Raw genomic sequence first — 27317 nt, 5'->3', positions numbered from 1 at the left:
GCAGGTAGTTAATGAACGAAAGAGATGGAATCAAAACCCCAGTTGATCTAACATCAAAGGATGAGTTCTTCCATTATGCTGAACTGCTTCTCCCCAAGTTAAAGAATTGTCCAGCATCCTACATGGATGTGTAATCCTAAGAGCCCTACCCCATTCCCATTCAAAGAGAAGTCAAGACCCATCTCTCTGAACTGCCTTCTGCACTGTTAAAATGTGGGAATGATATCTCAGGACCCTGGGACTAAGGACTTTGAAACAAGGCCTTGACTGCAGCACACAATTCAAGCACGACAGCCCACACACAGCCCCACAGTGAATTTCCATGGAAACTCTGAACTGGCATCAGGGATCTTATGATGAAGGGCCCCCATATGGCCTCTGAAGTGGCCACAGCTCCTCTCTCAGTGGCTGGTACCCAGAAACCACCTCCTCTGTGGTTGTTTTCTCTGGGACCTGTTCATCTGCAATGTGGATTCTTTCAGCATAACCCATTAAACAGTGTTGGAAGTCACCTAACACGAGCACCAAGTTTATGCCGGGCAGTTAGCTGGGCAGTTTGCACACACTGCCTTACTTAATCCTGACACACTCCTACAGTTGTGTTATTACTAGCTCCATCACATAAATGAGGAAGTGGAAGCTTCAAGAGGTTGTCACCAGCCCAGAGGTATGCAGTAAGTGGTGCACCTAGGTAGAGCCATCTAAGGACGGGCAACGTCGGAGAGTCATTCAGTGTCCCCTTGCACACTTGCTGGGACCCAGCTCCCAGAATAGGCTTGTAGGGAGGGTCCCCCAGACCCGGGCTGGCCACAGGGTCTGGAGGTCCTTTGGCCAAGGGCTGCAGAGAATGGAGTGAGGGCTCCTCCCGAGAAGACACTTGGACCACTGTGTCCTTCGGAAGGGGCTGGTTCAAGAGAAGGAAGTCAACTGAGAATCTACAAGTTGGCAAAGCAGGAGACTGGCAGGGAGAGAAGCATCCTAGCTGAGTTCAGGAAGTGGCGCCTGGAGACAGAGCCAGCCTGGAGATCCCCCTTGGCCTCTGACTTGGGAGGGGACAGTTCACAGCCTTGCGGGTGTGAACAGGGGAAAGAGGCCTGTCAGCCTTCCAGGTCAGCTGGGTAACAGCAGCACCAGTCATGCTCCATTCCCCTGGTGCACCACGGTCTGCCTGGACGGGCTCCCACAGGGCCAGGGGCAGCGTGTGCAGGTGGATGAGTCCGGCACTGATGAGGGACAAGTCTGGGAAAGGGGCTGCCTCTTTCCTCAGGTGCTGTTAGTAATAACCTCCACTTTGGTGGAATCCACCAGTGGTTTTCCACAGGGAAATTTTGCCTCCCTGGGAGACATTGGCCATGTCTGGGGACATTTTTGGCTGTTCCAACTATGGAGGTGCTTCTGGTATTGAGTGATGGAGGTTGGAGATGTTGCCAAACATCACACACAATGCACAGGATAGCCTGTCCTAACAAATAATTAGCCGCCTAAAATGCCAATAGTGCCAGGTCGAGAATCCCCAGATTATAGTCAGCGTTGAAAATCCCTCTTCCTGATACAGAGGGAGCTACAGGTAGTAACCACGGAGGAAACTGGCCCCAAATTTCCCCAGGGAACAGAGCTCAGCAAAAGAAAGCAGGTAAGTTTTATCCTCATGTCAATAGCCTTGGAAACCAAAGCTGCCCAGTATTCCTTGCACACATACACACAACCATACACAGACACACACAGGAACACACACACAGGCACACACACACACACACACACACACACATACATACCCTAAATGCAGGCACTGTTCCTCTGAACCCTTCTAGCCATGTTATGGGACAAGAGCTATTACTTTCCCCTTGTATAAGAGAGTATGCATTGAGGCCCAGAGAGGTTAAGCAGCTTACCCAAGGTCACACAGCTAGTAAGTGGACTTAGCCATGGTAGACACTCAAAGGGTATAACTGAAGAAAAAACAAACAAACTGGAGAGAGGGCAAGTGACAAGGTTTGGGTCTAGACGGCCACTGACTGGCCCTTTATCTCAAACTTTTTTTTGTCTCTTTATCTATAAAACGAAGGAGTCAGGTGAAACCATCTTCCATATTCTGTGATTCTTTGAATCTAACCCTTAAAATGGAACCTTCTTGCACACTACAGGTTTTAGTGTCTTTGTATCTCTCCCATCCACTCCACCTACCCTTTCCTCGCAGAGGCTGGCCCTCAATCTCAAGGATGAAAATCTCATCTAGAGTCCAGGTGCAGTGACAGGACCATGCTATCTATGCTGGGATCAATTAACAAGAGTCTTAAGAAAGTGGTAATTTATTGCGTTTTTGTGCACTTGCTATGCCAGGAAAGCTAATATATGCTCACAGAAATGGAGCTACAAGACAGATGGCTGAAAATGTACGGCAGGCACATATATTTTAAGTCCGTAGGTTTGAGCCAGAAATAAATGAGAGGTGTGACAGCTCCAGGGAAGAGTGAGAGAGACGTCTTTTCAGGCAAAAAGGATACACTTGCCAACGATTAAATGGGCTAGTTTCCATGATTCATTCATTGGTTTCAGCGTCTACTATGTGGATGGCATCTTCCCATGACCGTGGTGGGGGAGATGCCATAGACACAGAGGGCCGTCAAGAAGGCGCTCTGAAGGGCCCGGATAATAGGATGACCTCAGTGCTTGCAGTTTGCCAGACCTCATTCTGTGTGCAAATTCATTATCACAGTGACCCTCCAAAGCAGGTGCCATTATCATGCTGGGCGAAGAAACGGGGTCACCAAGGAGGCTAAGTGACTTGCGTTGGGTTTCTAACTGAGTCAGTTGGCCCAGAGAGTCTGCTGTCTCCAGGATACCTCCTGCCTCCAAACACATAGCAACAGCTCTGCCTGAGAAATGTCTGAGTGCCTCTGAGCATCACTGTCCTCCCAAATGGTAGATTGTGACAGCTGCAAGTCACTTACCGGTGACTGAACTTACTGCGGCTTCATTAACTCGATGCTTTACTTGGAGCTCAGGCTCTAAGGTATAGAGGATGTTGCTCTCCACCTGCCACGGCCCTGGAGCCAGGGTGCCACTGAGCCCAGTGACGAATTAGTGTTCCTGATCTCGCCTACCTCCCTTGTTCCCATTTTGTAGATGGCAAAACTGATCCCCAAGGAGCCTCCAAAGCAGAGTGGAAAGGATTCATTCCCCACCTGCCATATGAAGTGGTTGGATTGGCTTCAGCATGACTTTCTGAGCACCTGCTACTCTGTGCTAGGAGGGTCCTTGGGTCCTCAGGCACAGCGACTGTGAGGACCCAAGAGGCACTTTGGGAGGGTCTGGCTCATGAGTGTGGCTTCTTTTCATGAGGCGGTGGGGGCGGTGGGGACCCTGGATCAGCACAATGGAGCCGTGTCTGTGGAGCCCCAGAGGGGTGCAGCAGAGAAACCCAAACAAGCCATGAGAGACTGGACACATGATTTGGAGAATGTTCCAGGAGCCCGTTTCCGAGGACGACTCTATTCCCAGGTCTGACAACAGACCACTCTGGGCCCTTGCCGTGCACAGGAGCCTCACCAGCAGGACTCTTACTTTAGAGAGAGGGGCGATGCTATGGGTTGAATGGTATCCCTTAAAAAAGATATGCTGGAGCTCTAACCTTGGGACCTCAGAACATGGCCTTCTTTAAAAATAAGTTAAAATGAGGGCTTAGGGTGGGCCTCAATCCAATATGACTGGTGTTGGGATGAAAGGGGGAGATGTGGACACAGAGGGAAGAGGGCCATCCACAAGCCAAGGAGTGCCACAGGCTACCAGAAGCTAGGAGAACGGCCTGGAACAGATCCTTCCCTAGAGCCTGCACAGGGAGCATGATCCTGCTGACACCTTGATTTCAGACTTCTGGCCTCCAGAACTTTGAGACAATTCATTCCTGTTGCTCTAAACCACCAGGCATGGGGTAGGTCGCTACGCAGCCCAGGAGACTAATACGGGTGGGGTGAAAGCATTATTGATCCTGGCTGGAATCACACGGATCCTTCTGTCTTGTTTTGCTTTGATCATTCTTGTCCTCAGGGAGCAGATCAATGCCTTTCCGGGTTTGCCACTGTATACTGTGGAGGCCACCAGCATGTGAACAGTTTTTAAGGCTTTTGAGGGACTTACTGCAAGAGCATCAGACCTGTTGTAATCTGTGCCTTAAAAGGGAGGAAGGGGGAGAACCAGAATCCTGTGCTGGGTGCGAATCCTGGGAGCCCTGGCATTCGGGAGACAAGGCTGAGGCTTATTCTACAAACAACTCCCCATGCCGAGCCTCTGGGCCGTGGGTGGCCACTGGGTAACTAGGGCTCCTTTCATCTCCACCCAAACCATCACTCTCTTCATTGTCCCTTCTCTCCAAATACCTTCTTACCAGAACCTTCACTTATTTTCCTTCTGACAACGTGGGGACAGTTGCTTGAATCTGGGAAGTGAATGGGGTTGGAATTATAAATAGTTCTAAGCAGAGAGACAGAAAGATTGTATGGTTTAGTGGAAAGAGTTTGGGGGCTCAGAGAAGGTGTGAGTGGGTCATTGCTCTACAACTACCTGTTGCTCGTCCTTGGGGAAATCACATGGAACCCCTCGAGCCCCAGACTCTTCAACTGTCCCATAGCAATGACCATTTCAAGCCTGCCAACCTTACTAGGGTTCTAGATTTTTTGTTCTTGCAAGTGTTATATGAACTGATTAATCCATCAGGGGGAACCAGGTAAATAATGGGTGCTGAGGGGCACTAGAATGCCTTAAGGACTGTCTTAGTTTGCTATAGCTGCTATAACAAACTACCACAAACTCGGGGGCTTCAAACAACAGATATTTACTATCTCACACTTCTGGGGGCCAGAAGCCCCAGATCGGTTTCCTGAAGCCTAAACCAAGGTGTCGACAGGGCCGTGCTCCCTCTGGAGACTCTATGGGAGAGGCCATTTCTTGCTCCTGCAGCTCTTGTAGATTCTTCTGCAGAATCTGATGGAGTTTGGTGGATTCTTGGCTGGTGTTTCTTGGCTTACGGGTGCATCACTCCAATGTCTCCCTCCATGGTCTTGTGGCCTTCCCCCACTTTTAAGTATCTTCCCCAGCCTCTCTCTTGTAGAAACACTTGTGATTGCATTTAGGACCCACCAGGAGAATCTTCCCAGGTCAAGTCTTTAATGTAATCACATCCGCAAAGCCCCCTTATTGGTAACATTTATAGATCCCCAGGGTTGGGATGTGGCATCTTAGGCATATTCAGCCCATTATAGGGATGTTGCTCAATTATAATGAGAGGTTATATATGTTTGCAAGAGTTCCCTTGATGCCATTGCAGAGTAACACAGGCTAAAGCCCTGTAACAGCCAGATAATTTATGTGCCAGATATTATTAATGCCAACCCTGCCAAGGGAAACTATTATCCTTGTTTAGGAGATGAGGAGACTGAGGATCAGAAAGGCAAAGGAGCCTGCCCAACTCTGCACAGCCTGCAGGTGGTGGGGCTCTAAAGTTGGCATTCTCACACCCATCTCCCTGTTGCCCGAAAAACAGACCACACATGTAGGGGATTGATAGTCTTGCTCAACATAACAGGCCTGGCTTCCAGTCTCAGAAAGAAGGGAAACAGCTCTGGCATCTTTTGGAGACCTGACCCCTGACCTTCTGTAATCTAAGCATGCTTAACCATCAGGACACCACATAATCTTCCACCCTTGGCCGGGCATTAGGTCTTGCCAAAGAAGCTCCAATCCGAAGTAACTCATCTGATGGGATTTATGGGAGTCACACCAGATTATGTGGGAAGTCGCTGGCCCGGCTGGGAAGGGGCCTGGCTCAGGACTGGAAGGTCATGGCAAAGTAGAGCACATGATCCCACAGTCCTCTCTAACGCCCTGACATCCATCTGCCCCACTACCCTCCTGGCCCTGCTCTCCCCCTGGCAGACATAGACATGTCCCCCATCACCCAGCCTCTCTGTTTCCATTGTTCTTTATTTTTTACTCTTGTCCTTGGCTTCTGGAACAAGCAGAGCTACCTTCTGAGCCCACTGGTTGCCCCTTTGCCTATCATGGGCTCTCTTTCACTTGCTTATTATTTCTATTTCCATTGTGATTATGTTTTTTGCACCTGAGACTTTTATCGTAAAGTACATAGAGCGTATTTTGGAAGTAGGGATGGTGTATAGATTAGAGGTCAACAAAACTTTCCTTTTGTTGCAAAAAAAAAAAAAAACTTTTATACTTTGAAAAAGCCATTTTCCTAAGTGAAGCGAAGTGCTCAGGTTTTGGAGGGGTAAATATGTAGGATTAATAAAGAAGCCTCCTCCCCGAGCCAGGTTAATCCATTAACAGCTAATGTTAGAATTCCAAAGCGCCCCCTCTATCTGCTATTTTGCCCGCCCTCCCAACAATACTGTGAGAGGGGGTGGATATCACTATTCACCCATTTCTCAGACACTACATGCCAAGTCCAATGTCACTGAGCCAGCACTTGGACCTTAGTCCTGCCCTCTGTCCTCTGCCTCCCTGAGGGTCACAGAATTCACATGGAGCCCTGCCTGACGCTCTTCGCCTGCCAACACCCGCTGTGGCCACACAGCCACCTTACCTGCGGTGGTCATAGCTTTCGGGAGCATGGTACATGAAGACATTTCCTCGGGCTCTCCTTGCCCAGTGGCTGGCCATGTCGATTACGGGACAGGTGATAAAGTAATCTCTGGTTAAATGAGGACAGAGGAGGGAGTTTTGTTATGCATAATTCTAGAGACAACTGTCCCGGGTATATGCTTCTTCCAGGCGAGGGTCCCCCGGACCACCAGGCCCCTCCGCACAGGCCTGCAGAGAACACAAACTCCTTGCACTGCCTAGTGTCCCTCTCACTGCCTAGTGTCCCGCTGCTGGCACACGGTCCAGTCTGGTTTATGGCCAGCCCAGATCACACAAGAGACCCGCGGAGGCAAGCATCTTCCCAGAACATCAATTTCAAAGGCTCGGGAGCAAAACACTTTCTAGTAAAATAATTGCAATGTACCATGGCGCAGGACATAAAATGATTGTACATTGTGAAGGAAGGCAGAGGAAATACCCTCCAGGATATTTCATGCATATGATGCCTTTAGACCGATGGCTCTCAACTGAGGACACCACCACCTGCAGCGGACATTTGACAATGGTTATCACAGCTGGAGAGGAAAAGGTTCTTACTGGCATCTAAGGGGGTAGGGACCGGGAGTGCTGCTGAACATCTGACAATGCCCAGGACGGACCCCACTGCAAGGAATTATCTACCTGGAATGTCAATAGTGAGGAGGATGAGATCCCTGTTCTAGATTCCCAAAGCTCCACGTTTGTTCCCCGTCTAGGGGTGACGGGAACAAGTTTCAGAAGCACCAGCTTGCAACCGTGGGTCGTGCGTGGTCTGCTGCTCAAGCTGTGTGCTGAAGGAGGCGCCAGGCCTTGTCAGAACCACAGACCTCAGGCGGCCGGAGCCCATCAGGTTCTGGATCTCAGCAAGTGGTCCCCACATCTCCTTGACCATCCTTCCCCTCATCTGAGAAATGAGGCCCAGGGGACTCACCCCAGAGGGATTTTGTAACAACTGCACTTGCTAACAGCCGTGGAGGTCCCTCAGTGAGGAGGGGCTGTGCACCCCTCTTTTCTGGCTGTTGAGATGAGCTCCTTTGTTGAGTCTGGAGGGCAGCAAGAGTGTTTCTGGGAAGGTCTCTAAGGTGGGGTGGGGCCAGCCACTGGGGTCTGGAAGGGCACATGAGGCAGCCAGGCTTCCTCTCATGAAGAGGAAGGATGGTGAGCAGGACCAGGGTGGGATCAGACCTACGGGGAAAAGTCACACCCTGGCAGCCAGGTGGAGGCAGGGAGGCCACTGTCTGAACCTGGCTGGGAGGCAATGAGGGCCTGAGCTAAGTGAGGGGGACTGGAGTCTGCCTCCTCGGTGAAGCCTTCCTTGGTTACTTGCCCTCCCTCACATTTCAGCCCTTGCACCCGGGCACAGGTGTCTTCAAAGCCAAAGTTGGGGCACGAATGTAGGTTTCTGAACCTCAAACCTACATTCAAACGTCAAACCCTGAGCTCTCTCAACAGCTCAGATCTGAGCCAGTCCTCGCTGGGGTATGCGGCTCTCAGGGTCCAGAACTTGGACATCTGTGAGCTCTTAGAGTCCAGTCTGGGGCTGGGCCTCTAGGAATAGCTGTTGTCTGTATGATTACAAACAGCTCTCTGTTCAAGGGAAAATTAAAACCTTTCTGGTCCCCAAGATCCCAGGGGACAGGACTAAGTTTTATTCTGAGTTAGTGACTCTGTGATTGGAAACCACAGATTCTCGGGTGGGGAGACCAAGCCAGGCAGGGGGGGTCTCAACGCCCCTCAGGCCATCATCCCTTCCCGGCACAGGCCAGTGTGCATCTGTGACCTGACCCTCACTGTGGCCAGCACCCGTGTGGCCCCGGGAACCTGCACCCTCTCCTGCTTACCGGGTGGCATTCTCCAGGGCCCGGGAGAAGGAGGCGTAGTCGTCAGTGGAGTGCTCCAGGGAGTAGTACCACGTGGCAGCCGCCCGGACACCTGCGTCCGCGTCCTCACCACCTAGTGAGTTCTGCAGCGCCTGGTAAAAGGCTGTTTTGCTACTGGTCCGGCCTTGACTTTCCTCAAATTGCTAAAAAAAAGAAAAAAAGAAAAAAAAAAAGAAATGCTCAGATTCTAAAAGGCTGGATTCAGTTATCCCTGAAACCCTTGGTCTAGAAGTTTCTCTCTGGGAAGTGATGGGATGTGGTGTGAAGCACAGGGGTGCTGGAGTCAGCCAGGCTTCCCCGGGTTTGAATCTCAGCTCCACTTGTCCTAGCTGTGTGACCTCCAGCAGGTGGCTGTGCCTAGGAAACCGACACAACAGAGCACCCTCCATGTCGGGACACTGTGAGGACCAAAAGAGTGAACATGGGTCAAGTACCCAAAGCGGTGCCTTGTACTCAGTAGGTGCTCAATAAATTTGAGCCACTAGGGCCAGTTGGTACAGGTCACATTGTGCTTGGTCCCTTTACTCCCTTGCCAGCTTGTCATCTGGTTTTGTTAGGAGAGCTAACTCCAGTTCCATCCACCGACTGGGGCCGTCAACATTCAAATGTTTCCTGCACACATTTCCACTGACTAGCATCCTCGTCGTCCCCAGCCAGCTGCGTGTGGGCCTGGGAAACAGCAGGGCACCTGCTGCCATAGCTCCCTGCTCTCATGACCTCATGTTCTGATGGGCGGAGGTGGGAAAGGAGCAAATAACTGTACAGTTTACCAGGGTCCAGGTGCTACCAAGAGAAACAGAGGCGGTTGACAGGGATAGGGTGGGGGCTAGTTTCTACAGAGTGGTCAGGGAAGGTTCTCGGCTCTCTGGTGATACATGTCCACGTGGAGCTAGCTAGCTTGCTTGCTTTCCCTCTCTCTCTCTCTGTCCCTCCCTTCCCTCCTTCCTTCCCTGTCCCCACATTCCTGCTCTCTGCATCTGGGCATTCTGGGACCACCTGCTTCCCCCAGGACTGTTTCCCCATTTCTGAAGACAAGAGGCAGCGGCAGGTCAGAGATGCAGCATCTCAGGTGTAAGGTCCAGACCCCTGGGCCCTTGCTTGGTCCTGTGATGCATGTTTATATATTTCCAGGCTCTTATGTCAACAACGCAATAGGCTTATCAAGACACCCTGGCATGTTTAAACCGTTTTCCGAAACATTTCCAAGCATACAGGACCTGCGATTAGAATTCCAGGTGTGGCCACAAACAGGAAGCACCCCTTCCCATCTGAGCCATTCTTTCAGCTGATCCCAGTGGGGCTAACCTCACCCTGGCTCACCCCGGAGAGGCCGGACCGGTTGGGGGAAGAACTGATCAGAGCCTTGTCCATCGTCCATTGGCTCAGGAGAGGTGAGGGAAGGAGAGGGGAGAGGCAGGCAAGGCCAGCATCGTTTTAATTCTATCTATAACATGTGTTTCTTGGGAAAAGAACTGAAGCACATATGGCAAGATATTAATATCTGTTAAAAACGAATAGGGAATACAACAGTGTTCGTTGTATCAATGACTTTCAAGTATTTTGGACCATGATCTATAGTAAGAAAGACATTTTTTTAGATCAGAACACATGCCCACACACACAGGGGCCTGAAAAAATGTTCGTGAAGGACATTCATGCTCGTGGCTCTTCTTGTATGTGCCAGGGCTGACAGTTTCCATTCTACCCTGTTCTAGTCAAAACTTGCCTGTTCAAAATGCTTGCCTGCCATCTCTTGACCTGACTTCACAACCTACTGTAGTCCAGGGGAGAAACCGTTGCATTATATTATTCTCTGTCCTTTTCTGAGTGTTTGGGATATTTTATAACAGAAATACAAGTAATCATGCACCTACCTCCAATTATTGCCAAACACTTCACACACCTGTTTCACCGAAGTATCAGAATCACCACTCGAATTGGGAAATTGCATAGAATAAGTGTCAAATTCCAAGACAGCAAACATCGAAAGGGCTTAGCACAGTTCTGGGCACATGGGCAATGGATGCCGAGTACTCTTAACCCCTGTTCCCGGGAGGGCAGGGGGCCCTGCACGCCCTCAAGTTGCTATGCTCCATCCCACATGGTGTTCTTGTTTGCCTGTCGACTGCTCTAGAACGACCATGCAATAGGGGCGCACAGGGTTCAGTGTGATGCCAGGCACCCAGTCACAGGTGGTGCTCATAAACATGTCGGAGAGAGGATTAGTCAAGACACTGGCCTTCATGGAGATGATACAGGCCTGAGGCCACAAGGAGACTCTAGAGTCAAACCTCTTGGGTTCTGATCCCAGCATTGAAGAGACCTGGGCCTGGATGCTAGCTTTGCCTCCTCATTAGTTGTGTGACCTTGGGCAAGTGACTGAGTCTCCCTTGTGCCTTCATTTCCTCCTCTGTAAAACGGGCACAGTAATCTTACCCTCTTCATAAAAGCATCATGAAGGTAAATGAAATGATATCTACACATTATTCAGCCTACGTGTTACCATTGCCAGACACTTGTAGACTCGATCTTGTGCCGAGCCCAGAAGCGTGAAGGAAGCCCTGTCCTGGAGCCCTCATCAATGTGGGTCCCATTGGTCATAGGGCCAAACCCTGGGCACCCCTCTTCCCTACCACGGCGGCAAAATGACTGGCCCCACCTAATGGGTAGAGCCCTTATGTGAGCACTTTGGAAACTCCACCACAAGGCACCCAGCCCTGGCCCTGCTAGAAGAAGCGCCTCTAACATAGAATAGTCTAAGCAGTTCCCACAGCCAGGGAGCCAGAGGGAAGGGCCCCAGTTTGTGCTCCCATGAGACTGTGATTGCTTTCACATTTTCAGGGGCTCTGAGCCGGCTGAGACCGGCCGGGGCGAGGCCCTGCTGGCGGGTCAACGTTCTAGACACGGCTGGCGTGTGGTCCCCGGCCCCAGGGAGCACGTGGGAATGTGAAGGGGGCCCGTTTCCAGCAAGAGCCACATCTCTTCATTCTTGGCCAGGACCGAGGCACAGATGCTGTTGCTGGTTTAATTAGAGTCAGCAGGAGGGACGCGGGCCGCCACGTGACTCCAAGGCCCGACTTCCACAAGCTGTAATTACAGGCGCGATCCGCCGAGGAAGCGGGTTTGCTACAGGCTGGGCTTCCTTAAGGGCCAAGAACCGGCACGTCCTCTGCATGTGTGTTGAGAGCACCGCCCTTAATATGCCCTGCAGAAAAGTTAGAGCCTGCAGGACACCCCCCAGACCGGGGAGGGCTTCACCGTGGCCTGGACCTAGGACCACCGCGGCCTAGCGCATGGAGCACGGGGTCTGTATTTGAGAGACGCAGGTCTGAGCCTGGCCCTGGTGTGTGACCTCAGGAGACTCAACTGCCATCAGTAAACTTGCTCAGTGAATATTCCTCTCTGTGGCTGCGGTTGACATGAGAATCCAATGAATGAATGATCGCCAAGTGGCTGACACACAGGTGACCATAACATATTCCTTCCCGCTCTCCTCTAGCCAGTCAATTATTGGAAATAAATGCCCTTATGTTCCCTGCAGCGTTGACGGTCATGATGAAAAACGCTTTACCTTCAATTCCCTCTTCATGCAACAAATTTTGATCGAGTGTCTACCCCTGCCAGGAGCAAGACTAGGCATTTGGGATGCATCAGGGAATGATACGAGTTCAATTCTCTGCCCTCTAGGGCTTCCAGTTGAGCTGAGAGCCTGACGGACACAGGATGGGTTTTGACATAAAGACAGTTTGGGGCAGCCCGGGGGGCTCAGCGGTTTAGCACTGCCTTCAGCCCAGCGCCTGATCCTGGAGACCAGGGATCAAGTCCCACATCGGGCTCCCTGCATGGAGCCTACTTCTCCCTCTGTCTGTCTATGTTTTTCTGTCTCTGTCTCTCCCTCTGTGTGTCTCTCATGAGTAAATAAATAAAATCTAAAAAAAACAACAACAACAACACAGTTTGGTGGTGGTAAGGATATGACATGGGCAAGACCAGCAGGGCAGGAACGAGGACTGGGGGTGCTGGTTGGTGAGGGTTGGAATTGTAAATGGGGTCATCGGGGTGGGCCTCATGGAGGCAAGCTGAGTCAAGACTCAGGGACATGAGTGTTAGGGTTTGGGAAGCCAGGCGAGGAGGAGCGGAGGCCAGTGTGGCCAGTGCTGTGGGTGAGGATGGAGGAGCCAGAGATGAAGCAGAGGGGATGAAGGGTGGAGAGGCTGGTGTGGCCTCGTCCTGCTTTTGCTTCAGGAACGGTCAGGAGAAGGGTCCTCCACTGTGGCTTGCTGGTGCCACTTGCCAAAGTGGGGGTCCAGGTCGCGGAGAGGCAGAGCAGCCATCTGCCAGGTATCTTTGAGTTGGCGACCCTGCTCTGGGGCCCCAGTAAAGAGCCCACTAGTCACTGTTTCCTACTGGCTCCTTCTCCTGCCACTCCAACTCCATGATGCGGCTTCAAACCCCAAGGTGATCCTTAGAGCTCTCCCCAAACCCACAGGGCGGTCCTCTTATTCTTAGGGAAATGCCTATCTGGAGCCCTTCCCAAATCTTCTCCCTCTTCTTGGACCGAGGGACCCTCCTCTTCCCCCTGAGGCCAAGGCCTCACTGCCCAGGCCTCTGGGGACCCTCCCCTCCATGTCTTCACTGGAGTCCCTGGGCAAATCCTCTCTTGCAGGACCGTCAATGTACCATTCTCTAGAACTCCTCCGCCAGCCAGAGCTAAATGCCAATGGGCACCCCCCCCCCATGGATAGTTGCTGTCGGCCTCACCTTGGCATTGCTGACTCTAGGGTGCACACTGAGCAAACGTGTCCCCACAGACGGTCACCCCTCCAGGGTCACTGATAGCATCTCTTGACCGACCCCAGCCAATGCCAGCGCTGTCCACCATGCCCATCCTGGCACTCTTCCGCCCTCGGCTCAACGATCCTCCATTTCCTTTTCCCTAACCTGCTCTGCTTCAGGCTCATTTCTGGACCCTTTCTGCTATCTTGCCCACTTTCAAATGCTGAGGTCCCTCAGCTGCCATCTCTGCCCCCTTCCCTTCCTCTTCTATCCAGGCATGCTGACAGGTGGGACCATTTCTTCCCTCTGCTTTGACAATGACTGGTTGGTTAATGATGCCCCAAATCTCTGTCCAGCCTGCACCTCGGACCCGCTTATCCAAACATCTCCTAGAAACCTCTCAGGTCCCTCAAACTCAACATGGGCACAATTGAACTTCATCGTCTACATGGGTTCTTCCTCACTTCCAGAACCTTCCCCTGCTATTTTCCTATCGTCAATCACTAAGACCAGTAGCCAGTCACCTGATTGAAAAAGAGATGGGGGATCCCTGGGTGGCGCAGCAGTTTGGCGCCTGCCTTTGGCCCAGGGCACGATCCTGGAGACCCGGGATCGAATCCCACATCAGGCTCCCAGTGCATGGAGCCTGCTTCTCCCTCTGTCTGTGTCTCTGCCTCTCTCTCTCTCTCTCTGTGACTATCATAAATAAATAAAAAAATAAAATAAAATAAAAAAATAAAAAAGAAAAAAAAAAAGAAAAAGAGATGATTGCAGACCCCTCCTTCTCCCCCATCTTCCCCCACATGCTGTGGTACCCCAGTCCTGAGGCTTCTCCTCCTGGTATGTCCTAACCATGGTCCTATCCACTCCTCCTTCCCTATCCTTGCTCACGCCCTCATCAGTTTCTACCCCATCCTGGGACAGAAACACCAACACTATCCCTGGCAGGTGGGGATTTGGGGAGAAGTGTACACAGAAGGTCTTAAGTAATTTTTGTACACTGGTTACTCTTGAAGTTGTGCAGCATGGTTATGACATCATAAGTTTGAGAAGAGACCCAGTGGAGAATCCCCAAAGGAAAGCTAGCCAGCCTTTCAGGGTTCTCCAGATGCCGGCAAGCCTGTGTGGTTAGATGCATGAATTAATGAATGTCCCCAGAATTCTCTAGAGGTCTGAGATAGGCAGAGACAAACACTCATTTGTTCATTTAATAGACATGAATGAAAGGCCTCCTTGGTCAGCCACTAGGGATCCAATGTGAGCAGGACACAGTTCTTGCCTTGGAACAGAGCTGCTCAACCCAGAGAGGCAACTCATCAGTGAGAAGACTGCCCCACGAAAACCGGTTGAGGATTTGCCTCTGGTGGAGCGATGGTGCAGAGGGTGTGGGAGGCACAGTGGCTACTTCCTCACTCCCCAGGCTCCCCGCCCGAACAGCCTTCCCTCCCCCTCGCTGCACTGAGATGGCCCTCATCATCACCCATGCCCTGGCAGGCCCAGTGGCCCCACCTCTGCCCTCTGCTTACGCCACTCTCAATGACATCCCACACTTGACCTCTGCTTGCCTTCAGAAATACGCTTTTCCTGGCTTTTGTGACATCAAATCTTCCTGGTTTTCTTCTAGATCTGTATCTATTGCTCTGACCTTTCTCCTGAACTCCCATCATGCTCCGGCAATCCAAGGTTTACACCAAATCTGGTTATTTCTCACCATTACCATGCCTGCAATCCTTTTTTAAATTATCAACTTGCTCCCTGGATCTCCCAACGCAGGGCAGTCTGGTCTCTACATTCTTTGTTATCTCTCCATAGTCAACTCTATGTTGCCAGAATGCTCTTAAAAAAAAATGAATCAGTACAATCACTCTCTAGTGTAAAACATTCCAGTGACTGCCCACTGCAAGTAGAACAGAATCACTCTCCTAACGCTTATGATATCTCATCTAACATATCCCACTTCCTCTGCTATACCTTCCTCTGTTATCCACAGCATTTCTTAGTCTTCCAGCCTCCTATGTCTCCACAAATAAGCCTTGACACTGGGCCTTTGCACTAGCTTTTTACTCAGATCTCCCCTGAGCCGGCCCCACCTCATCATTCAAGTCTCCGTCCTCCCTGCCAAGATACCTTGGATTCACATTTCCATTTTATTCATCACTTTTCAAGATTTGAAAGTCCTTTTTTTTTTTTTAAGATTTATCTATTTATTTTGGGAGGGGGTAGGGAGGGGGAGACTCTCAAGCAGACTCTGCCCTGAGCACAAAGCCCTATGCGGGGCTTGATCCTAGGACCCTGAGATCAAAACCAAGAATTGGGCGATTGACCAAATGAGCCACCCACGTGCCCCTCAAGATCTAAAATTCTTGGGCAGCTCCAGTGGCTTAGCAGTTTAGCGCCTACCTTCACCCAGGGCCTGATCCTGGAGACTGGGGATCGGGTCCCATGTCGGGCTCCCTGCATGGAGCCTGCTTCTCCCTCTGCCTGTGTCTCTGCCTCTCTCTCTCTCTCTCTGTGTGTGTGTGTGTGTGTGTGTGTGTCTCTCATGCATAGATAAATAAAATCTTAAAAAAAAATCTAAGATTCTTAATTTGCCCACACATCATTGCCTGTGTCCTCTCACTCACACATGAACTCCATAAGCCAGGAGCCTTATCTACTGGGGTTATGACTTTCCCCCTGCAGCCTAGAGGAGAGCCCCTTTGTAAGTATACGTTGGACGTGGGCAAGAATTAGTGCATGGACTGTCCCTGCCTCTTCCACCCACTGTGGATGTCCAGGGACAAGCAGCCCGCTTCTCCATCAGGCACAGCAGGCCCAGTGCCTAGGGCCCGCCGTGACTTTAGGGCCCACGAGAAAAATGTTCCTTTCAATTTCTTTTAAGACCAGAAGAAAAAAAAAATAAATGGATCATAATGAATATGTAATAACGAATCCAGCACGGCTCACATTCATCTTTACCAGCGCAGTCATAAAATATTTTTACTAGTTTGGGGGGATAAGCCAACCCCGCCGATCTCCAGCTTTCTCTGAACAGAACCTGATAATCCCACCTGGCAGGGATGCTGGCAGGACGGAGGACACTTAGACGAGGCGCCCTGCATGAGCCCGGGACCCACGGCGCGGGCGTGAAGGGCTTGCAGTGTTGCCCGGAGGCGCAGAGCCTGGGACCCGACCGGACTCCCTGGTGTTGAGAGCTGTCTCCTTTGCCTGGAAGCCTCTAGATCACACTGCAGGGGACAGGCAGGGCTGGTCTCACTGTGCCCACCGAAGGATAAAGGAACTGAGCTCAGACTGGGTAATCAACTTGCCTGAATTGTGTGACCGAAGCCAAGAACTGAGACCCATTTTTCTGCTTCCAGGTCGTGGGGCTCTCGACAGCACCCCACCGTGCACCCCGCCATGCGGGGGTCGGGTGCGGACTCTAACACCCACCCACTCAAATGCCGCTTTTCAGGAAGTGCTGTGCACCCGTTGGGACTCCTGCATGCTCCTCTGCTATAATCTGTCACCAAAGGCTTGATTTTCCTGTGCTGGGGCTGGTGCCAGCGCCTCGGGCTGCCAGGTGCTGCTTCCAACTCTCAGACGGGCTGCTTTCCCCTCCTCACTCCCCGAAGGGCCCCCACTCCACCTGCTCCTGGACGGGACCAGCTCCTGCCCAAGCTCGGGGCACGGTGGCGGCGCTGTTTCTGATTTTTCTCGCCTTCCTTGGAGATGCTTGTGCTTGGAGGGGAAGAGAGAACAGTGCATCTTGGAACAAATCTGCTTTTGATCATGCAAATTAATGCCCGGTTAATGTAGGCAGACTGTCAATTTCACCAGTTAGAGAGAGAGAGAGAGAGAGAGAGAGAGAAAAGAGGGAAAAAAATCCCTACCAGAGCGACTGATGAATTTCAACAGAAAGCTGCTACTTCAGAAAATAAGATCATTCTCCGAGAGCGGAGGCTTTCCAGGCATCTCAGGCAGCCGTGATGCTCCACGGGTATGTGTTAACTTTGCTGGTGTCATTAGGACTCTCTGTGTGGCCCATGGCTGGCCTGGGGTGGTAGGTGGGTGAGGGTCTTCACACAGACTTGCTGGCAGCCCTGCCCACCCACCCCTACATGGTCTGTCGGATTTGGTGGGTCTCTGCTGAAGTAATGGGTGGGTCCAGGGGCTCACTTGGGGTGGGAGGGACGCCTCCCGCTCCTGTGACTTCCCCTGGGAAGCCGGACCGTGTAGGTTTGTGGGTTGGGCTCTGGATGGTATGAATGCAGGGCTGGCATAAGGAAAAAGCATGTGTGGGTGTCTACCACGATTTGGAAAACTGGCTCAGGTCAGGCGAGGTGATTCAGTGGTTGTGTGTCCTTTGTATTTCTGCTTTCTCTGGAGAAGTCTCTGGATCAGGGAAAATAGCTCTGGATACTAATCCTAATCATACAACTGAAGAATTAGGTGAAAAACTAATATTTATTGAGCACGTACTACCTGCAAGATATGGATGCATAGGTGATTTCATTCAACATCTTAGTGAGGATATTGACTGGTAATCTCCCAGTTTTACAGATAAGAAAACTATGGCTCAGGTGTTGGGGAACCCAAATGCTCCTCCTGCTGCCTGGGGGACAGGGTCGTGGTCAGGTCTTTGACATTCCTGCTGGTGATGCCACTGTGGCTCCAGTGGCCCCCTCCTCTGGCCCCAGCACCTCTTAAGGCCCCGTACTAGGATGTCCATCTCTCTATTTAGTGCGTATCAAACTGGATTTTCGTTATATACTTATGCTCTTTTTCGATCTCCTTACTTGACTGTGAGCTCCTTGAGGGCAGGGATTGGATGTATACTTGTACCCCAAACACCCACACAGCATCTGGCACATAGTAAATGGCCTCCCTGAGTGGGGCATGACTAAACAAATAGGTCTCTGTGTTGGGAAAACATGCCTGACACCTGCTCTAGGCTGTGGTGGTTTTCTGCAATGTTCTGCTTCTTAGCCCAGATGGGCAGGAGGAGCTGGGCTGACGTAGAAGGATTCAGGAGAAGGAATTGCTGGGATTGAGGCTCTCGGGAACATGCCAACCTGGGGTTCCCCTCAGCTAATGGTAGCTGGACCTAGGTCCTATGGAACCTTCTGGGTGAAATGGAGAAACCCACAAACTGAAGTCTGAATGAGGGTCATGAGCAGGCTGAGGCAAGGAAAGGCAACCCAGGGGCTTGTGTGAGCAAGATATTATGATTTAAAAGAGTAACTTATACTGTGTGTAGAGAGCAGCTGGTAGCTGGGTTCCGCTTGTGTGTCTACACTACAGTGTTGCGGTCCTGTTGTTGGTTAGGATTCTGAGGATTCCTCTGGCCTGTGAGTGTGTCTGGGAGGGTACAGGTGGTGCTGGTGCATTTGCCCTCCCTGCCCTAGAGTTTGGTATACATGGGGTTGGGCACAGAGTTCCCCATTTGGAGCCAGAGATCTTCAGTGGAGACTTGGCTTTGTAAATGACTGGTTCAATGATCTTGGGACAATCATTAAATCTCTGGAAGCCTTCTTCCTCAGTCAAACTGTGTTAAATATCAGTTTGTGGGCCTCTACCTCGCAGGGTCTTGGTTGAGGTACAGTAAGAATGGAGGTGGGACTGCGAGGCCCTTTGCACATGGCAGCCCTTGGTCTAGCTGTGTTTGTGTCCATTGGTGGGTGGGGAGCCCTTAGAGGGAGGACCTGGCTTTTCCCAGAGTGCTGTAACAGGAAGGGGATGCCTTTGGACTTAGATCTGGATTTGAATTTTGCTCTCTCTCTGAATTGCTCTCCTGTCTGAATAGATAACAAATCATAGATCATAAGGTTGTTAGAAGGCGGATTATATCCTAGAAGACTCCTAGGTTAGCTTCTGGCACATTGTCAGGTCGCCCTAATTTCATTCTCTCAATCTAAGGAGGAGTCATTGAGCCCTTATTGTATACCAGGTACTTTCCTAGCACTGGAGATAAAGCAGAAAGCAACACTAATAAAGTTTCAGTGCTCATATTCTAGTTGGGGAAGAAACACAATAGACAAAGTATAGTATGTCAAGGGGCGGAAGTGCTGAGGACGGGGAACAGGATAAGAGGGAGAAAGAACGCTGGAGATATGGCTGCCTTTTCCATCTGGGTGGTCTAGCAAGTACTCTGAAGAAGTGAGGAAGTGAGTTATCTGGAGAACATTCTAGAAGAGGGAAGGGCACATGTCAAGACACTAAGATGGGAGCATGCTTGGCATATTTGAGGAACACCAAAGCGATTAGTTGGGATTAAGTGCAGTGAGCAAGGAGGGGCAGCAGGAGGTGGGGATCAGAGAGGAGATGGGGGCCTCATTGGGTTGTGGTCATTGTAAGGACCACGGTTTTCCTCTGCAGGAATTGAGGCCACTAGAGGGCTTTGGCTGGGGTTCGGGGGCGGGGATAGGATCTGACACTATGTAGAGGGATGGCTCTGGCCACTGTGGTCCTCACAGATCACAGGGGATGCAGGGAGCTAGTTGGGGGCTCCACTGTGGTCCTCAAAGATCACAGGGGATGCAGGAAGCTAGTTGTGGGCTATTACAAAAGTCCTGGAGAAAGATGGTGGTATGGTTCAGGGTGAGGGCAGAAGAGGTGGTGTGGGGTAGTTGGATCCTGGGTGCAATTGGAAGATAGAGCCAGCTGGGTTTGCTGACGCGGTGCTGATAGGATGGAGAGGAGCAGAGTCATGATGAATGTTAGCCTGCAGCCCTGCATGCAAAAGCTGGAGTCACTGTTTACTGAGATGCATTCAGCAGCACATGCTCACTGAAGCAGGCCACAGAGGAGTCAGCAGATCCTTCTGGATGTGTTCGGGGCTGGAAGCTATGAGACATCTCACTGGAGATGGCAAATAGACTCTGGGCCAAACCAATCTCGAGTCCAAGGGAAAAGGCCAGGCTGGAGGTATAAGGCTGGGCTGGAGGGACCCATTCCAGAAACATCAGCACCTAATGGCATCGGAAGGGTGGTGCTGGCCTCAAACCCGTCCATCACTATTCCTGACCCTCTCTCAGTTCCTCAGATGAATTCTTGGCAGGACTAAGGCTCACGAAACCACTCAGTGGTCAGATTGGCACATGTTCAGAAGAGAAGGAGCAGAGAAGTGAAGCAAGAGAGGAAGGCTCTGGCCAGGAGTAAATGTGCCCAGGACAGCTCTGGCCCAGGACTGACTGGGGTTTGGATAATCAATTGTGAAACAGGGCTGCCTGGTGCTTAGCCCTGCCCTCCAGCACCCTCCCTATGCTGGTGCCTGCACATGAGGGCACACTTGCCCAGCCAGGCCCTGGTGTGGGCAGGGAGCTCCTGTCGGCAGACACCATCTTTCTTCGCAAGTGCCCCAAGGAAACATCTCCTTGAAAGCCTCAGTGGGAGAGTCAATGGGAGGAATGGAGATACATTGCTAAGGAGGGATCCCAGTTGTCTGGATCCAGACTCCTGGCTGGGGTAGGATCGGGGGCTCAGAGATTCAGGACAGAGCCAGGAGACTCCCAAATATACTGCAGGAGAAGAGGAAGCCTGAGGCGGCCTCATGGCTACACAACCCTCCTACAGTGGCCTGGCATAATCAGATCATCAGACTGGGGCTGTCCTCTGGCCCACCGCAGCCCCAAACCTGCTGGTAAGAGCCCCCCCATCCTCAGACCTGCAGGCAGAGGGGTATAGGAGCTAGCTGCCAGGGCCTGTATCCTCCCACCCGTCTAGAATGATTCCCAGACTCCTGGGCATAGAAAAGTCGTTCTTCTCTCTAGAGTCAGAGACGGCTAAGATAAATTTTCAGGACATGGTCCAAAGAACGAGAGCTGTGAGGATATAGTCTCTTCTGCACAAGGATCCCACATCCCCGTGGGGCAGCATAAAATGAGATGTTGCATGGAGAAGGGTCCAGGGAGAGTGGCTATTTCTTTCCCTGGTGCCCATGCCACAGGGCACCGTCTCTGGCAAGGAGCTCTACAGGGTGCAGCATACATCTAAAAACATTCATTTCTTTCTCAGGCTTTAAATTTGTTATGTTTTCATGAATCTTTTATAGCAATTCAGCATATTAGTGCAGCAATACACATGTATATGATTTATACATACATTATAAAGGGGTAGATCAAAAGCCATTCAAAGACCCACTACTGGGGAGAAGAAAGGCCCAGGGCTTGTGGTGGAGAAGGGGCATCTTTTCAATGCTTCCCAAGCGTCAGCCCAGCTCAATAATTAAGTTACAGCCCCTTGAAGTAAGGGCTGTGTTATATGTAGGGTGCTCGGCAGGAAAACGTGGAGATGGAGCAGATGCAAAAGTTCTTTCTCGACTGGACAGGAGCTAATGGTGACTAAGTTCTGGTCTACACCGAGTCCCCCAGCCCACACATACACAAAACACTCTCCCAGCACTCTCTATGTGTCTATACATAGGGCACCTGGGGCTCAGGGGTTGAGCACCTGCCTTTGGCTCAGGTCGTGATCCCGGGCTCCCTGCATGGAGCCTGCTTCTCCCTCTGCCCGTGTCTCTGCCTCTCTCTCTGTGTCTCTCATGAATAAATAGATAAAATCTTATACAAATACACACACACACACATATATATGTTATACGTAACACACATGTGTATATGTAGTAATATTAGTAATATTAAATTCATCCTATCCCTTTTCACTCTGCTACACCTCCTGAGGTAACCGATATTAACGCTGGCTACATAACTTCCCACACTCCAACCCTTTCACAAAGAAACATAAAATTATGCACATTTACTTATTTACAGATGGATACAGGCTGGTTATTTTAACAGATATGGATGCTACCTTAATTACACGATTCCTCTGCATTCTGGCTTTTTTGTTTTCCATTTAACAACATGTCACTGGCATCCCTCAAGCCAGTAGAGATGAATCTGGTTCATCCTTTTCGCCATCTGCATAATATTTAACAGTTTGCGTGTAGCCTAACTTTGTCCACCATTGCTCTGTTAATGCGCACTTGGGCTGCTTCCAACCTTTTGCAACCATAATTCATGCTGTGATAAATACTCTTGTACATAGAGATCATGTCAAAGTGGTGTTTTTATTGCTGTAAGACAGAGTCCCCCAAGTGAGACATGTTACCGGAGGGAATCGAATAATCCAAGGCAATGCAGGATCCCATGAGGTGGCATGAATGATTTTTTTTTTTTTAATTTCAGTTAGGCTGCCTTATATTCAACGGAGCCAGACACAGCCCCATGCAGAGTGTGTCTGTTTCTGTTCACTGTGTTTCTCGCGTGGCGACCACCATCCCAGACCTGACAACTTAAAGGATCTTTTCAGAGTGGCCTGGGATATCTGGGTGGCTCAGTGGTTGGGCATCTGCCTTTGGCTCAGGCCATGATCTCGGGGTCCTGGGATTAACACCCATGTCAGGATCCCTGTGAGGAGCTTGCTTCTCCCTTTGCTTATGTCTCTCTCTCTCTCTCTCTCTCTCTTTCTCTCTCTCTGTGACTCTCGTGAACAGATAAATAAAATCTTAAAAAAAAAAAAAAAAAGAGCAGCCTGACAAGGATGGGAGGGCAGGCTGGAGGAGAGCATGCTTGGCCTCTTCTAAGGCAAGTCACATCCTAGTGAGGCATGAGGGCATCTGGTCAGAGCAGGAAGTGGGTGTTCAAACAGAAGACTATGACTTTTTCCCATTTCACCATGTCTCCAAGCAGCCAAGCGAAGTCGCCTTTGCCAGGTACATGGTAAAACACCCCCTTGCCTGCCCAGTTTTCCCAGGGAAGAAAATCAGAATGGGGCTGGGGCTTTCCTTGCCAGGACTGGGAGAGGGTGCCCTTTCGACCGCCCACCTCTGCTCCTTCAGTTCCTCAGTGGGACAAACCTTCTTCAGGGGGCAGGGGGATCCACCGCCTAGAACCCCGAAGCTCACAGATCTCCTTGGTCAGCCTCTGCTCACTGCTTCCCCCGGTGATTCACTCACAGATGGAATCTGTGAATGTGGGGGTGAAGGTGTCTGTGTTGCTCACAACCCTGCATCTGTCTTAGGTCTGAAACAATTCCCCCCATTACCATCTCCCAAGCTCCTTACAGGGCCTTTGCACAGAGTGGTATTTTAGAGATTATTTCATAAATGAGCGAGTAAGTCAGTGACTCTGGACCAAGGTCAGACTTTAAGGTCCAGAGCCATGGGGACACAGCCAACGGGGGACCTCTGAGGCTCCTCTCTGCCTACCTTCACGGCTTTCGCTCTGTTGATGAGCCCGTCATCTTGAGAACTCCCAATCAGCAGATCCACCTTTGCCCGCAGAGTCCTCTGAAGTGCTCTGGCTGGAGCCTCTCGGAGGTACTGGCCATCAACCACAGGACCCCAGTAGTGGAAAGGGCCACTCACGGCCAGGAGCTACATTGGGTGCAAAGGGATGCCATTATGTGTATGGATTTTATCCTTCTTTTAAAACAAGGTTCTAGAAGAATCAGTTGGATTGCTTTTCTTAATCATGGTTTAACTGTAGTGAATGCTGGTGCTGGTTATCCATCTGGGGCTGTGTTGGGAAATCAGAGTCAAATTACAAGAAAAACAGGCAGGAGGGATACCAGGCAAGGAGCTGGAAGGCAAATCTCACTCTGAGCAATGGGTGGTCCCAAGGGGAGCTTCCTGGAGTTTTCCCACTGAAGTGATTATAGATCCACAGGAAGGAATGTCTAAGCCTGAACCTATACGTGTGTAAGTGAGTGGGAGTAGGCATTCATGGAGGAGCAGGTGGTGGCCAAAGCCAGGATCCAACAGAGAAATTCATCAGCTGTAGCCACTCTCTCATTGGCCCATACTTGGGGGAGCTGTGGTTCAGACCTGCTCTGGGTCTATGAGTCCAGGCCCATTGCTGAAGGCATCAAACCCTTGGCTCTGAGGACAATAGTTCTTCCCACTAGTGTCACCTTCATCAATGTTAGGGATAGCCAGAGACTGTGGGCAGTGAGCAGGATCTTCTCAGGTGGAAAAAGGGAGCACATAAGGGGACGAGGTGACCCAAGTCCACTGCAGTTATGACCATAATGCTCGATCTGTGTGGCTGTGACTTGATAGAGTGTCTCCATGGTCCCAGCACAGTTAGGATCCACCCTTTACATGTTTCCCTTCATCATATCCTCCTACCCTATAAGGCCCACATTATATTTTACGGATAAAATCCAATGTGTAGAGAGATATGTCCACCTTCAGTACCTATGCCTGGTCTATTACAAGCTGGGTCCACCCACGGTGCTGGGGATCAGGTTGTGCACGTTCTAACTTCCGCCAGTCAGCCACCTGCTGTGTGGTCTTGGGTGGGTCAGGTCTCCTTTCTAGGCCTGGTTTCCCATTTGGAAAAGATCAGAGAGTGTCGCTCCCCAGCCAACTCATATACAAGTGCCCACCTTGGTCTGGGCATCATTGAGGATGCTGGCAGGCTTCTGGCGGAGACAGGACACCAGTTCTTGGGTGGACGAGGTGGGGCAGCCGATCTCCTCTGCCAGAGCAGCTGCCTGCTCCTGAGCCCTCCCCTGGCTGATGACAACAGCTGGGGAGAATGCAGAGCCACCCTGGAAGAAAACACAGACTCAGGACAAATAGTCTAGATTGTATCCTCCCCCATCACCTCCCACTCAGCCCAGAGATCTCAGGGCCACATTAGGACTCTGCATCATTCATCCACACTTGGAAGTCCCAGGACCCTTCCCGGAGATGCCTACAGGCATTTGGGAGGGCAGGACTTATCACCATCCTATCAACATCAAGTGTGATCTTGAATGAGTATCTCTCTTGGCCTCAGTTTCCTTACCTGGGAAGTGCAGGCACTAGACAGAAAGACAGAAGGATCATTGACTAAATTTGTATATTGAGGCTAAAAGCCAGTAGTGGTTGACAGGGACAAAGATGAGAATTGTCCTGTGAGCAGAGAACCCTGACAGGTGGGGCCACTTCCCCCACCCTCACCTCCTGGGTCTCCTTAAATAGTAAGTTTCCTGGCTCAGTTAAGACAGAGTTAGACTTTCGAACATATGCCCACCTAGAAGGTGATGGAAACACAGTCATTGCGCAAGTACATTTTTCCAGCAGAGTCAATGCAAGTCTCTGTCAAATGCTGGCTGGCTGGGAGCCTTTCCACTCCAGGAATGCAGGCGGTGGGAACACCAGGAGGTCCATCTCCAGGCCTGGGCTGTTGGTGGGATTGGTCATCTGCCCAGGGTGGGGGAGGTGGGCTGAGTGCCTTGGCTAGGGTACAACCCCAGAGTTTTCTGTCTGTGGACCACCCCACAGCTCAGACACTGTTGCCCACTATGGCATCAGGAATAATGCAGGGTGGGGGGAAGGTTGTTCAGCAAGACTACCAGCACCATACTGGTGTTCTATGGGACTACCAGCACCATACTATTACTAGTGCCACTGCCATTGGTAACACACAGCAAGGGCCATTGATTGAGGGCTTCGGCTCTTAACACAAGAGCTTCCCCCACGTCCTCTCATTTATCCTCACAAAAGCTATACAAGTTGGCTGCTGTCACTGTTCCCATTGTCACAAATATGAAAATGAAGACATCGAGAAATTCAGTAACTTGTGCAAAGCCACAAATGCTGCCAGGGTCTGACCCAGCCTACAGATGCAGGCAGCTGGGCTACAGAGTTTGTTGGGCCCCAGGACCCTGAGCAGGAAGTAGGAGGTTCTAGTTCTCTGACCAAACTCTGTAGTAAGGGGCCTGGGCTGGAAAGTCCTGTGTACTGCCCACCTACAACCACCTGCCAGTACTCACCCTCAGGAAATTTGTGTCTCGTGCAATCTCTGCAACATTGAGGGGAAGTAGGTACAATTGCCACCCCATTTTGCAGGGAGGCAAACTGAGGCCCAAGTGGAAAAAGAAATTCTCACTTATGGTGTATCTAAAATGTACCTGGACCTAGGAGCTTGGCAACAACAAAAACTAATAATGATAGTTAATATGTACTGAGTAGTTGCAAAGTTTCAGGTATAGTTGTAAGGACTCCATACAAATAAACTCATTAAATCCTCTCTACAACTCTCAGAAGTAAATGTTATTTGACCCTTTATCTTAGAGAGGAGGATACTAAGGTACAGAAAGGTTCAGGACCTTGCCCAACATCACTCAGCAGGTGACTGGCAGAGCCAGGACCCCAATCCAAGCAGCTCATCTTGGCCATGCTCTCAACCTCTACATTATGACATATGTGTTTTTATACCCAGAACAAGATGCCATGTTCTTGAGCCGAATTGTACCCTCTTACTCCAATGTAAAGAGAGCACCGATTGGGCTGAATCCATAGAATATGTTTCCATCCTAGCCCTTACCCTGAACTAAACCATCAGAAACTGGTAAAAATACCAGAAATACTGCAATGGGTATACCAGAGGGTGCCGCTCTCACTGGGTCTTTGAGAAGATTCCTTGAAGCATTGCAGAGGAAAGCATTCTGGAAACTGTAAAGCAAAGTGCACCTGAGTCACTGCTGCTGATATCCATTGTGTAAAGCAGACAAAAGACAGATGCCCAGAGGGGAGGAGATCCATCCTCCTGAGATCCCAACTGGACATATTTCCTAAAGTAAGGGAGCACATTCCGACACTGCTTCCAGAAAGTTCTAGTGGTCTTTATGCCTCACAGTCAGGATGGAGGGTCATGGGCAAAGCAAAGGCACTGCAATGAGGTTAGGCCATCCTGAAGGTAGGGCTGAGCTGAGGCCAGCACTGGGTGAGGCATATACCAAAAGTTGCAGAGAGGGCCAGGGGCTGGGGCCGGTTCTGGCCCCAAGTAGGGCTGAGGCTCCGAATCTCATCATCTAAATACAGCCAGATGCCGCTGAACACAGCACCCGACCTGGCTTCCAACTCCACATGGTGACTTCACACCTTAGCTAGCACCTTTCCCTCCTGAGTCACGTGGACACAGTGCTATCAGCTCCATGTGCTTCCTCTCAGGGTGAGATGCCTAAGAATCAAAAGACAAAACCTCGGTGGAGTATTCCTCATGTGTCCTCAGCATTTTGCAGATAGTATTTTGTGCCTTACGACCATCACATGAG

General features: G+C 50.7%; 2 protein-coding genes across 3 annotated transcripts in view; one reads left to right on the top strand and one right to left on the bottom strand.

Moving 5' to 3' along the window:
- TG (thyroglobulin) overlaps positions 1–27317 on the bottom strand; it is a 285189-nt gene that overhangs the window by 11083 nt on the left and 246789 nt on the right. The window contains 4 exon segments of the mRNA NM_001048104.1: positions 6596–6703; positions 8475–8656; positions 23479–23646; positions 24660–24824. Of these exon segments, the coding sequence (NP_001041569.1) occupies positions 6596–6703; positions 8475–8656; positions 23479–23646; positions 24660–24824 (623 nt within the window).
- The window catches only part of SLA (Src like adaptor), an 85987-nt gene that overhangs the window by 3832 nt on the left and 54838 nt on the right, over positions 1–27317 (top strand). The window lies entirely within an intron of this gene.

Source organism: Canis lupus, chromosome 13 (genome assembly GCF_011100685.1).
Source record: "Canis lupus familiaris isolate Mischka breed German Shepherd chromosome 13, alternate assembly UU_Cfam_GSD_1.0, whole genome shotgun sequence".
Lineage (NCBI taxonomy): Eukaryota > Metazoa > Chordata > Mammalia > Carnivora > Canidae > Canis > Canis lupus.
This window is presented reverse-complemented; position numbering and strand designations above follow the sequence as displayed.